The sequence below is a fragment of the Melozone crissalis genome, unplaced genomic scaffold (genome assembly GCF_028551555.1).
Source record: "Melozone crissalis strain CALT ecotype California unplaced genomic scaffold, PUWL_Pcris_2 ptg000029l_1, whole genome shotgun sequence".
NCBI lineage: Eukaryota > Metazoa > Chordata > Aves > Passeriformes > Passerellidae > Melozone > Melozone crissalis.
In genome coordinates this window covers 9379584-9393929 of record NW_026535807.1, presented here as the reverse complement: position 1 = coordinate 9393929, position 14346 = coordinate 9379584, and the positions used below count along the sequence as shown (strand labels likewise).

At 43.8% G+C, this 14346-nt stretch overlaps 1 protein-coding gene across 4 annotated transcripts in view; it reads right to left on the bottom strand.

The window, feature by feature from the left end:
* The window catches only part of GRIP2 (glutamate receptor interacting protein 2), a 249071-nt gene extending 234965 nt beyond the window's left edge, over window positions 1-14106 (bottom strand). For all 4 annotated transcript variants that reach the window (XR_008483243.1, XR_008483242.1, XM_054280776.1 and 1 more), the window contains exon 1: window positions 14041-14106. Coding sequence is in view for 2 of the 4 variants with exons in the window: in XM_054280776.1 (XP_054136751.1) it covers window positions 14041-14095 (55 nt within the window). In the remaining 2 variants the exon portion in view is untranslated. The remainder of the gene's footprint in view (window positions 1-14040) is intronic.
* Between the last annotated feature and the right edge of the window lie 240 nt (window positions 14107-14346).

The window sequence follows — 14346 nt, the reverse complement described above, 5'->3', positions numbered from 1 at the left end:
ATAATTTTTTTTTCATTTTGAAAAACAACAGTAAGAAAAATGACCATCAAGCAAAGAGGAAAAATGGTAAGTTGTTCCCACAACTGGATTTGGGGATATGTCCTATTCTAAAATATGTTAAACTTCTAGGGGGAAAAAAAGATAAAAAACCAAAACACACAAAAAATAACCACCAAAAGAGCCACCAAAAACCAACACCTACCTAAAAAAAACCACACACACCAAAGCCAAGTGTTTAAATTCCAGATTCAGATGAGTACTTGGTCCCTGTGGAACTGGGAAATGGAAAAGAATCACAGAACATCCCAAAAAACGGTGGCAAAGAAGGCACAGATAGTTCAGGTCTAAATTTAAACCTTCAAAGGATAAGTACAGTTTCAAAACACATTACTAGGTAAATCCAGTTTCAATAACTTTCTTCTCTTGATGGCTGCATTGCCAAGCAGCACAGAAGTGATTTCTCCCTCCATCCCCCTTTTTCCTAAATAAAAAAAGTTCTAATTTATACAAAGAACCAAAGCAGTCTTCATGTATCCTCCATACCTTGCTTTTCCTATAAAGTCATGGAAATCAGAATTTTCCTGAGCATGTCTCAAGAGATCAAGCCCATGCTCTCCTCACCAGTGTTTTTGCAACATCCTTCAACTTGCTGCCATCTTAAAAATTTAATGAGCATATTCTCTTTCTCTTCAGGAGGTTATTAAAAGAAGGGTTGACTTTTACCAGACCCTCAAAAGATGCCAGGGGAATCTCACTCAATCTGTTTGTGAATAGTGACAATTCATCACTGCCCAAGTAACACAAGAACATTTTTCCAGCCACCACATCATAGCTTCATCCAGTCTTTCTACAGCTCATCTTCCCTAATTCTTCAAAGGAAGTTAAAGACATTAACACAAGAACCAGCTCATGCTGACTGAGGCTGTTTCTGGTAATTTATAATCCCAGTTCTGCTCCTAGCAAATTGGCCAATATTTAATATACAACTTTATCTGAGCACCTCCACAGCAGAGCTTCATAAAAACACTGAGAGATAACAATCATTGAATTTTGAAAACATAAATTACAGACCTATAATGGAAGGTTTAAGTCTCCAATTCCCTTGGAGAAGAAGAGAAGCTATAAATTCAATGAAATAAAATCTGCAGAAGAATACCTCTGTGCAAGACTTGACTTCATATACCCAGAATAAATTTCCATTTAAGACAGGGGGAGATATGTTTACTTTCCTGAAAAATGGATGCTACAGAATAAATCTATCTAGACCCTGATGTATTATTTCTTCATATATCTTACTGGATGGAAGAAGACTATAATTAGAATTAGCTGTAAGACCAAGATATAAAATACAAACACATTAGAAGTTGCCCCACAGACTTTTTGCTAAGAGCATGGGCAGCAACTCCACAAGTTGTTGGCAAACAAATACAAAGCTCCAGATTCCTTGGGACTATTTAGCTAAATTCTATTAAAAGTCCATTTCTCCATTTCTACCAGGGCCTCTAAAGCCAAAGGCTGTAAAGCCAAATCTCCATGGCCCATGTAGAAACTCATTGCCTTGAAATGCATGTAGTTTTAAAGCCACTAAATAGTTCAAACTGCCAGCATTTGAAAAGAAAAAGTCATTATTTTATAGTGATCAGAGGTGTCCGAGGTGCTTCAGAGAATACAAAGAAAGGCACAATCCCTGTGGACCTTACAATCCAATTAACTTAATTAACCATGTTATTCCCCTAGTTCCTGGTACTCCATAAATCAATGAACTAAGACTTAATAGCAAAGTACATCACTAGCAGCTTTATTGATCATATCTGCACACAACACTGACTGAACTCCCAAAGTCAAGGCTTGGCACAAAACAGAGAAGATATTTCAGCACCAGACTTCCACTTCATTACACCAAAGCCCTGTGCAGGTACCAGAGACAGGAAAGAACTGACATTTAAATAGTGAAAGAGCAAGTAACCATGGGCTCTCTGTTGGTCTACAATGCAAGAAGCAAAAAAAACCCATTACAGTATTATTAAATTTTAAAATTAAAATTTTACATTTTGTCCATCACCTCTCAAAGATGAATCCCAGAGTATTTTACAAAGGAGGCTAGACCTCAGATCTCCACATCTCCTGTGGCAGCCTAAAGCCCAGAACTAGCAAGCAGCTCCTCAGCCTGGGCAGGGACAAGTTTGCCAAGAGGAAATTTTGCAGATAAATTCCCTGCTGTTCAATTCAGACATCCCCATGCAAGGGCATCTCTAATGGGAGAGATGCTTTACAGCAGCTCCAACTGCTCCAGCTATCCAGCACTGCCACATCTCAGCAACAGCATAGCACCCTTTCCTTGTCGGTAACAATTACAGCAGGACTAACAAGGATTAGACTTAAATTTCAAGTACACTCACAAGAAGTTGTTAGCTTTTTATATACAAGGTGTGCTGCTTCTTCATCCATAAAAAAAATTGAGCCAAACAGAAGTCAAATGCAGTGTAGAGCAACAGCAGGCACAAGGAGACCCTTTAATCCCCTTTTACCAGCTCTTGTCCAGGATGATCTACTACCAGCTCCTAATGGCACTGAGGAGGTTGTTCATTTTCAAGTAGGTCAGTGACTCATCATTTTAACTCACTTCCCTCTGCTAAAAATCAATGAGCTCCTGAAACAGGATTATCCTGGATGATTAGTGCTTTAACATCTCACTTGCAGGGAAAGTAGACCCAGAAGTCCCTTCCAGTGCTGGGTCACCACAGCCAGCCAGGAAGATGGAATTGTTCTCTTGGTCGGAAACAAACACCTCCTGGGAAGAGGACACCTTTCCACAAGGATTTTTTGTGGAGGATGGGTAGATTTACGTCTGTCTTCTCATGCAGTGAAGTGTGAATATTATACACTAGAGGAGAGCTGCACTTCCCAATACCTCCATCCAATCATGGCACCAGTGTACCTCCATCTTCTTGCTTACTTAGCTGCATAAATACTGTTGTATTTATGGGTTTTTTACTGTTTTCCTACTCCCCCTATCCATCCCCAAATTGCTGGTTTTCATTCAAATTTTTATGAATAAAAAAGAGGGAAATACATTTAAAAAAATTTCTTCATGGACCTCTACTCCTTTACTCACAAAATGCTCCCCAAAACACCATCAGCAATACTCCGACAGCACAAATCAAAGTTTGAGTGTTGTCTGATAAGGTCTATTTCAACTCTGACTTGTGAGCCTGACTAACTCATTGTGTCAAAATGAGTTAAGTAGGTTGCCAGTGGCTAACCCACCCAGCTGGTTAGTGGCAGGCTGAGGAGGTGACAGGTAGATGGGAGTCACACACCGACTGTCACATTGGCTCAGAGCAGTGACTCATCCCAGGAAACCTGCTGGGCTTCAGTAGGAAACCAAATGAGAAAAGCTGTAGTTGGGGAAGAGTTTGCAGTGGAGTACAGTGCCCTGACATGAGTTTGAAAAGCTGTCACAACTTCAGGGGTGTCTTCCTGGCCGCCACTTATTTGGTGTTCAAGTTCAACAGGTCAAATGCTGGACCAGCCCACTGTACAGGGCCACAGCTAATAAAAATATTACATTATCCTACCATACTGAGGGGCTGTGAAAAGCCTCTAGAGCCAATTCACTCTAGAGTTAGAGCCACATTAAAAAACTTGCACATGGTCATATACACAGGGAATTCCTCAGCTGCTTTGCAACTGCAGAGGCTGCCATAGTCACCTACTCCTCCAGTGCAGGGCTGCTCTGTCAGTGGTTTTGCTTTACACAGTGCTGAACAGGCCTCCCCCTTCTCCATGGGGGCTTTGCCAGCATGTCCATCACACCTGAGCAGGGGGATCTGCCTGCAGAGCAATTCAGTGCTGCTCTCCCTGCACACTGCTGGGCAGCACCTCCAGCCTACAGCCAGCTGTGCTGGAGCTGCATTTCTATGAGAAGCTCAGAGCTGCAGAGGGAGATAACAGTGAAATAAGCCCCTTCCTCACTCTGCACTCCTCCAGTCCCTGTCCCTCACTCCCACCTCTGTGCCCTCCACCACAGCATTGAAACCAAGAATTACCATTGCCATTAAAAACCATGATGTGAATGTGCACAAAAGAGAAGCACAGAAAAACAGCACCCCAAGGAGTAAAAGCTCACTAAGTGTGTCAGTGGCAAGACAATGAAGGGCAGGCAGCAATCTGCCCCCCCTGCCCTGCCCAGAAGCCCCTGGAGACAAGCAGCTGTTCCAAGCAACAGCAGGGAAGCAGATGGGTGGCAGAGGACGGCGCTCCCTGGCCAAAAGCCACTCTCCCTGTTAATTATTCAGAGACAGAAACTGAATGGCATTCACTGCAGTATTGCCTGTCACTGAACCTCCCCAGGCAGTAGTGACCCTTGGCAGGGGCAGCCCCAGCTGCCACAGCAGCACAGGGCTCGCCAGAGAGCAAGCCTGGCTCTGGGAGCCAAAGGCACATGGGGCTGTAGAGCTCATCCCCAGGCAAGCACTACCTACAGACAGCAAGCCCTGGAGAAACCAGCACCCCAGCCTGGTCTGCACGTTTTGCTTTCTGATCCCCTCACCCACTCCCTAACAAGTCCCTGTATAAGCACAGTAACAGTGAAGGAATTATATTAAAGTAGAACAGGATACACCAAAAAGCCAATTACAATGGATATTCCAAGAAAACAACCCAGGAGCCTTCTCTAGACATGGCCAAATAGCTTTGGCAGGTGGTGGGTGGAGGAAAAGCAGAATAAATACAATTACAGAAGCAAGACAGTTCAGCTTTCTGTTACATGTGAAATGCAGTCTCCAGAGGCTGAGGAGGCAGCATGACTGACTAGAGCAAATTTTGAAATTCCTCAAAGGCAGGTTGCCTAGATGTGCAGCCAGAGCCAGGCTGACAGAAATGCTGCTAACAGCATTGAATTTGCTAGAGGATTATCACTTGGTGTAACGGATGGAAACTAGATTAGATAGCTGGTAAACTCACAGCACAGTTCATTACTGTACAGGGAAATTTTTACCCACATAAACCGAACTTCGTGTTCTGTCCAGCTCTATGCTGCAATAGATTTGCAACCCTGTACCAGAAAGATGTTTTCTACCCCATTTTTGTTCAAATATTTGGCACAATTGGTACCATTATGAATATGAAGATACTAAGCAGAGGAAGACAGCCATGAAGTTAAACTTAATAACTGCACTTCCATATTTGTCTTGATCTGAGCATCAAAACCTTTTAACGTGTAGTCATTACCCATGTTCTGCAGACACAAAGACTGGGGCATGCAGAGGTTTTCAGAGTGGCACAGAACCCCTCAGTCCCACTAGTCTCAAATGAGGAAAATACCCCATCACTCTGAGAAACTAAATGATAAAATTATTTTGCTGCAAACCCTGTGCTCAGTCAGGAACACAGGCACAGGACCAATAGGTCTGTGGCTCAATCCCCAATACCAACCAACTCATCACTAAGTGCCAGCCACACTGGAATTGCTGCAGTTACCACTGGGCTGCAGCCTGATCTGTTGGGGAACAAGGCAGCTATTTCATGCAGCCAGCTGCTGTTGCACAAGGTGTTTGGGTAGAATGCAAATCTTTCACAAAGTCTGTGAAAGATTCTGGAGTAGCAAAGCATGGCCAGTGAGCTGGAGCATGCTCACAGCATCAATATCTCATCTAAATCCCTGCCATGGGATTTGCAGCACACTGAACTTCGCTTTTGTTTGAAACAACCTGGAGGCAGCACTCTGGCTCAGCTCTCTGCAGGGACAGGGCCCAAGAATTTTACCTGCAGCCACCTTCCAGCTGAGAAGGAACCTCCACAACTTTAAGGGGAGAACCAGAGGTGGAGGAAGGCTGAAAAGATGATGAAGGCTCCCAAGAGGAAGAAGACTGAGACAGCACCACCCCACCTCACACAGACCTACCTGCTATCTAACCTCAAAGGGGAAGTTTGTGAGGGTGTTTTGACAGACATGACTGCACGTACAGTATTGAGATTGACTGCCTCCTATTTCAAGATGAAAGAACACAAAAGAACATTTAATCTAGAAACAAAATATTCATTCCCAACTGTACCCTTTGCTCAGGATTAACACATAGCCCTGAGACAAGCTGCTATGAATACTAACATATCCTCCCAGCTCTTCACTAAATTCATCCCACTCTGACAGCCCCGGGGAATTTCCCCTGACTTCCAATAATCAGAAGCTATGCATCTGGGCAAGATAGTTTTAATGAGGAAGCCCCCACTCCTGGAATCATCATCATTTCCTGAACACACACAGAAAAACTGAACCAGAAAAGCACATTGGTACCAAGTAAGAAGAGAGCAACTTAGCATCACTAATTTCTGCAAAACTGTCACACTACCTGACAGTTTGCCTTATTATCTTATTTTTCTCCTTGTTTCTTTGCATCTCATTTGTTGCTAAATCTTCAAGGCCTCTGCTGCAACGGGATGCAAATGAGGACAAGCCCTCCACCCCAACCCTGCAGTCTATACCGTGCTCCCGTGGTTACAGCTGTCATCAAAATGGGACCAAAGATAAGACTGGAGTCTTCTGTGCACAGACTCTGTACATTCAGCTCAACTTTGCATTGAGAACAAAGAAGGAATTTTGAAATTTTTATAAATAAAAGACAGAAAGAAAAAAAAATCTAGGGGCTAATCTCAGCTCCATCCCCTGGGACCCAAGTGAGATCTCTCAGGCTTTATGTAAGTAGCAGCTCCCCTCTTGGGCTGTATGAGGCAATACTCAAATGTGAGCTGGGACTTTTATTTCTTTGTACAGATGAATGAAATGTCACCAGGATGACTAACAGCATCACGTGTACAAGAAAAGGCAACAACACCTGTAATCCAAATAAATACCTTGAAAAGCCTCTGACTGGCAACAAAGCAGCAGCCAATGTTAATATAATTGCCAAAACAAAAGCTCTCTAGTGCTTTGTTCACTGTGGAAATGAAGTCATTAAGCAAAAAATTGTCTTACTTTATAGACAACTTGAAGAATGTAGCATTGAATTTATTTTGTGGCCTCAGCAAGAGGTTTCTACTCATCAAGACACAGCAGCTTAGCTGGCAGAGTCACTGACACCTCCACTTAATGCAGATAAGACATGGATCTAACTCCATCCTAATGCACTGCATTTCCTTGAGCTCAAATACCATGATAACCCTTCTCCTTAAATGCTGAGTGGTCTTGATGCCATATACCTGGAGCTGTCAGAGGAAAAGGTTTGAACTAATTTCCCAGTGGAAAGCAGCTCTCCCAACACTCTCAGTGAAATCAGCAAATTTTGCTGAAGCCAGAAAATAGTTTTGGCTGAAAAGTGAAAGCCAGTAATTACTAGATGCCAAGTTCATCTAACATTAATGAGGGGGAGAGTCAGTAACAGGGAAATCACCATAATTGCTAAAACAAATAAATTTTACAAACTTATTTGAATTCCTTTATTTTCCAAAGACAGAGGAGGAGGAAAATTGGAGAAAATAAAAAGGTAATTCATTCTTTTGACAAAACAAGCAGACAAAAATTCTATTCCAATTTTAAATGAGAAGTTTCACTACATTTTTCTCCCAATGGACAGAGCACAGAACAAGACCAAGAATAACTGGACAAAATGCAGACCCTTCCAAGAGGGAATGTACCATTCCACTGTGTGGTTCACCCAGACCAAGCACTGCAGAAGAGATGCTCCCATTTCCAACAGAGACCACCAGCATGGGATTTATTTTCTCAATCACATGTTGCCCATGTTCCACTCCCAGTTACACCAGTGTCAATACACAGTAGCTATACTCCTTTCAGGAACACAAACAGACATTTAGATGGTATGACTGCCTTTGCACAAGACATGAATGCAGGAGCAGTTCACATACACATGGAATCATCACTAACATTCACTCGTGGCCTTTAAAGAGACCATCATGGAGAAAAAGTTTTCCCCTTCCTCTAGAAAAGGGATTTTTCTCTAGAAGATCTAAGCATTCCACACATAGATGACTGCTCTGAATGTCAAGGGTTAGGTCTGACTTTTAAAAGAAATGGCTCCGTTTATGTGACACAGAGCTCTAGAAATGCCTGGTTCACTGTCTTGGGGCTCGTCTACAAAGAGACAAATTCAATAGAGCTCTACCCCTATAATTATTCTACTATATTTACACTTTTAAGTTAATTTCATTTTCAAAAAAAAAAAAAACTTGTATTCTGTTATAATGAAGTCTCATAATTAACAAAACAGTCAGCAAAATGGGCCACTTGTAGGAAGACCTACACAGTCTTAACCATAGAAAGAGAACCTGGTACAGAGCTCATGCCCTGGTGGACAGCCTTCTTTTGCCTACCCACCAAGCAGCTCTGCCACTTGTGCCCACTTAGAAGAGACAAACAAATGAAAAAAAGGCACAGCAAATAATTCACCTCAGACTGGTCACACATCCTTATTTAACCTGAGCAATCTTCCTCTCAGTGCAGCCCTGAGCATCAGAGGATCTCTGGGTCAGACACTGCAATCACAGCTCTGGAACAGTTTCAAATACCACATTCATTTCTTGGGAATTTCTCATGTGTTTTTCCACTACATTTGGCATGAGTCCATAGAAACACCAACAGGTTTGGAGAACATCAAATATGGCCTGATTCCAGACAGATCTGGCAATCCTTCTCACGCTGAAATTTTCCTGGCTACCACAATTCATGGTTTTCATCAAGGTCTTCAGCATCCTGAAAGGTTTCCCCCCACACTTTCCAATCTTGGCAGCTCTAAAGGAAAAGCATGCCAAACCACTGCAGCTGATGCTTTTGTCAGCACTGAGCATCATCACTCAATATTGCTAATAAAACTTCTTCACAAGAATCCCCACAGAGTACTAACATAAACAAGAGAGCAGAAGCCACAGTGTCCATTCATTTTCATAGAGCCAAAGCCTGCAGATATAAGAGCACATTCAGGTTGTAAAATCAGGTAGATCACTTCAAAAAGCAAAATAATGATTAATCTCTGTCTTTAATCAAATATCAATGAAGCTTTGGAGTCATTCCATAAAACCTTTGTGGCTTCATCCCCAGGTTGTGCAGGACCTCTCAATCAGAGTTACATTTTCAGACTGCTGAAGTATGGGATCAAAAGCAGCAGCCCAAAGTCAGAGCAGTGTGACAGCAGCAAGGAGGGGAGCAGTGAGCACAGTGCTCGGGTGCACTGAGTGAGTTATTACTCACTCAATGGGTGCCAAATCCCCATCAGCATATTAATGAGTGAAAAAAGACCCCATCAAAGTCTAGCAGGATTTGCTCAGCTGTTCCATCAGGTTGATAAGTGAGCATTATCCCTTAAGCATTACCACCACAGCCTTCATGCAATCCTAATTCCTCACCACACTTCATTGGAGGGTCAAAAACCTCTATTTTTACATTTTGTTTCAAAGCAGTGGCCTGTATAATGAGTATTGCCAACAAACAGCAGCCCATAAATCCCTGAGCTCCGTGTGAGCAAGTCCTCATCTCTGACAAAGCCTGGACACACTGTAAAGCAGAAGTGTCACGTGCAGAAATACATTAAATACACCACATACAGTGGACAGATGTAACAGCCCTTCAGCTGTACCATTTCAACTGCACACTACTTAAGTGACAGCTAACAACCAAATTTCTTTACTGATCATTAAGTGCCAGTATAATAGATCATGTCATTGTAGGTTTGGACAAAAGGACTCTGTAAAGCAATGTATTAAAATGGAATAGACTCAGCCTGGCACTGAAAGATGGTCCTAAGACAACCTGATAACAACAAAAAAACCTTTCCACATGACTGAATTATTTCTGATATGGTAAGCACAAGAAAAAACACTATATTTTAAATAGCAGAATAGTTCAACTGATTTAAAGTAATGCACACTATACCATTTGCAAGAACAAAATGTTTATGGGTACGTGAACAAAAGACAATTCACATTATTTTTAGTAGTTATTCTATTTTAGTTGTTCTACACATCACATGCATATCACAAAAAAAAATGGAACTCATTGAAAGATTTAATTTTCTGCTAATCATGCAAACCCAGCAAATTTCCATCTTAGTGGGATGTTTCACCCTGATACATGTGAATAAGTAAAGAAGAATCCCATTTCTAGTCATGGACATAGTTTCAGAGCTATTGAGCAAAACATCCCAGTACATTGTTCCGAGGAACTGAATAAAAACCTGATGTCCATAGCCCAGCTGTTATAAGCTTCCTCAAAACAGACTGTTGAGATATTTTTACCTTCCTATTATAAAAATTTAAATAGCTCTGCCAAAACCATGAAGATCCACCCCCCTGCTAAATTTCTCACTCCTGCCAAACTGTACCTGCAGCAAGACAGGGCAGCCAAGAAAGGGAGATCTTCCAATGGGTTTTTACTTTGTTGCCCTCATCCTGCAAATCGACTTGCACCATGAAAGATTTTCCTTTCCATGCACCACAGGACACCTCTGCCCACGGCTGCACAGCAGCAAAATGCCCCAATATGCTCCTACAGCTGTTTCCAAGGTAACAAGCACGGAGCTGTATACAAGGGAAGGAAGCAAACAGCAGCAACATAACCCTGCTATATTGTCACTTTTTGAAGCAGGTCTGACTAGTCTCTTTCCCCTTCCCCTCCTTGCTACCTGCCTCATGACTCAAGCAAGGGTTAGATAACTCACTTCACATTTTATAATCTCATTACCTCAGTCTTTCATAAGGTTCAGTTTTGATTTTTTTATTTTTATAAGTCGTCATATTGGGGTTTTAAAGGTGAGAGTCAAATTTTCTGCTTTTACTCAAGATAAACCATCTGGGAGAGGAAGGGCAATTGTATCAACAACCTAAATTTTCACTGAAACTCTGTATTTCCTCCCCCTAAAAGCAGAAAAACATCTCAGGTTAAGCAGAGGGTGTCTGCCCACAACCGTGGCCCGCCCATCTCACACAAGTCTCATCCATCTAGCTAACACTGTGTTTCACCAGTTTGGATAAAAGTATCTGACTTCTCAGTCTGCAGATACAGTTTATCCTTTCTAGACACACAGTTTCCACATTCACTCAGATGTGCCAAAAACAGACACTTTCCCACCTGCCCACGTACATTCTTGCTACCAAAGCAGAAATTAGCCTATGCTGCTTCTGCTACTGAAAACCTTGGAGCAGCAAGAATGAAATTCAAATCCTTCAGTCCTCACAAAAAGGACAGCAACAGGAGGGGTGGAAACTGGGATGGAAAAGGGTTTGGCTTGGCCAGCTAGTTCTCATCATTGCCTCAAAAGAGGATGAGTTATCAGGGAGAGAAACCAGCAGAAGATCTGGCCACAAAGCTCTGCACACACAGTGAGGGACACAAAGCCAGACCATATGCTTTAACCTCTTCTTTCAGGTCTGAGAAAATCCCACAGTAAGGCAGGCAGGATCTGATGAACCCCATGATTTTGGAATAACAGGTCTGCTGTCAATGCAGGTGGAGCAAACATTTTCCACCAAATATTTCTAAGTCATTGACATAATTTTTTTTTTCCTTGCACGAAGACAATAAGCAGTAGAATATCCCATCCCTACAAGTCTCTTAATAGTGGAGAAAACCAACACATTATATAATGAAGCATTCTGCTTACTGGCCAGAAGTCACTTCCATCTTCCAGGAGACATAAATTTTAAGGCAAAATGTGCATGAAGAGACTCACTGTGCATGGTATTCAAAATGGCAATCATACTTCAGCACAGTTTGCATATACCTTGCATTTCCCTATATGACTTACCATGGCTGACCTTTTCTACCAACTGTGATTAATGAAGCTTCCAATTCATCATCTCTGAATGGCTGCAAATTGCAAGAGGTGCTCATCACTTTAATATTCAGAAACCAAAATATACCACTCTTCTAATTACAATTGTGCTCCTGCTGAACACCAGGACATTTCCTTTGGAAGCTGAAGTACTATGGTCCTCAGAGGAAGCAAGCAAATTGATGGGCCAGAGTACTCATGCCTGGGAGAAAAGCTGCCCAGCTTGGGCATCAAAAACACCCCAAAACTATCACAACCACACAGGCATGGAGATGCCAACAAGGCAGACATAACTTGCTCTGAATCAAGAAAAACAGAAGTCAATATTTCTTCATATACTGGCTGGAGGTTGGTTTCCAAAATCAAAATCTGAACAGTGCAGATGTTTCTTGCAGTGTTGTCACGGAACAGTTTGGGTTGGAAGGAACCTTAAAGATCATCTAGTACCAATCCTCCCATCACAGACAGGGACACATCATGATGCAAAACCTCCTCTAACATACCTGTTAACACTGCAGTGCTACAAAAACATTACCAAATACTTCCTCTGCTGCCCCTGCAGAGGTATATGCTATAACACAACCATCAAACCAGATGCCTTGTAGAAAAGGGAAAGAAGTCCTTCCAAGCTCAGCTAATCTTTCTCTACACAGCATATCAGCTCAAGCCTGCAAGATTTATCCAACCAGATAAGCCATTCTGTGATTAAATGGCACCTTCCTAAGACTGACTACTCTGTGAACCACCCACGGAAATAAATGTGATGTACTCAAAGGGACACACACCAGCCACAGACTCACTGCAGTGCTGGGACTGAAATCTGAGGGAAGGGGGATGAGAAGGAAAAGCGTTACACAGAGCCAGACACAAGAGCCAGCACATACACGTATGAAGTCACAGATAAAGTAACCCAGCACAGCTGTAGATCAAAGTGGTCCCTGCTGTGAATGTTTAATAAGGCTCCCAAAGCCACCCTGATCCAATGGTGCAAAAGCATCCGTGCCAGCTGCAGCAAGGCAGCGTTACAAAGCACTGCACCATAACAGGGCTGAATTCATGCCAACAGGTCTCGGTGTGTTGAGCAGGGGATTGATTCACTCTTCTGCAGGACAAGATTGTTAACAGCTCTATCTCAGGTGGATGGAGGCACCAAGGGAAAGCCATGGTCCTAGAGCAATCCAGGAGCAGAAATAGATGGTGCTCTCTCAAAGCAGTGGGAGCCAGGAATCAGCATCAGAAAGGCACAGCAGCTTAATGACTCTGTCCTAACACCTTGCAGGGGATCTAACAGCACAATTTCTCTCTGTGCTTATTAACCAGCAGGTTCAGAGAATTCCACAATTCTTACATTACTCACATGAAATGCTGCAGCAGTGCCACTTCATATATTTGTTAAGTCTGTTTGCAGATTAGAACAGTCTAGAGAGGTAGTCTGGGAAGGGGTCCAAAGGAAAAGCCTGCCATTAGCTACTTTGCACAAAAGCAGCAGTTTTATAAAACACGCATTCCTGCTTGTTTCTGCCTATCCCGGATCAACTCCTGCACCTGAGTCCCATGAGAGTACAGGAGAAACGCACTTGATTTCAGAGACAAACTTTCCCCACCACTCTCATTCCTGTTCATATACAAAGGCAGAAGCCAGAGTGCAACATTTAAACCTCCCTTACGCTGTGCCACCTTGTGGATGTCTTCTCACTGCTTTTATGAGCCGCAGGTCCAGCATTTATTTAACATCACACTCTTGAAACATGTAAACAAAAAAATTCACAGTCACTGTGAGCAACAGTAAGCGGCACAATAGGAATCAGATTACCGTGACCCGTTCTCCGTGCAATTTACAAACCCTTTATTCCCCAGGTGGAGTTGGCGCTGGAGAAAATTACCAGCTGAAAACAGCATCACCAGCACCTTTAGAAAGTTGGGGCTCAGGTACTAAAAGCCCCTCGAAATAGCCAAAAAGGACCGCTCAGCCACCTCGCGTTCAGGTTTGCCCCCACCGCTCGAACAAGAAAAATAAACAAAAGCAGAAACCAAGCAAGCCCAGGGATAGAAAGGAAGATTGGCTGCGGCAAAGTTTATCGGCACGAAGAGCATCCCCCCTCCAGTCCTTTCATCCGCGGAGCTCCGTGCCCGCAGAGGATCGTCCTCCTCCAAAGGGACACCCATCACCACCACCACCACCCCAAAGGAAAAGGGGAGGCGTAGGGTAACTGGGTAATTCCGAGCACCTCCAGCTCTCCTTTCCCCCCGCCGCGCTCACCGTCCTCTTGCATCCGCTGCAGGCACAGGGCGAGGCTCTTCCTCCAGCCCGGCATCGCGGCAGCGCTGCCGCCCCCCGGGGCAGCGGCGTGGCTGGAGGGGCCCGGGGGGCCCGGCGGGAGCGGCGGGCGCTGCCGAGCGCGGCCGGGCTCCCCGGCGCTTTATGGCCGGGCGGTGCATGCGGCGGCGGGGCCGGGGCCGGGCGGGGAGCGCTGCCCGCCCCCGCCTGCGCACAGCCCCGGGCCGCCCGCCGCGCAGGTGCGCTCCCCCCGCCGCCGAGGGCGGGCAACGGCGAACTCGGGAGAGC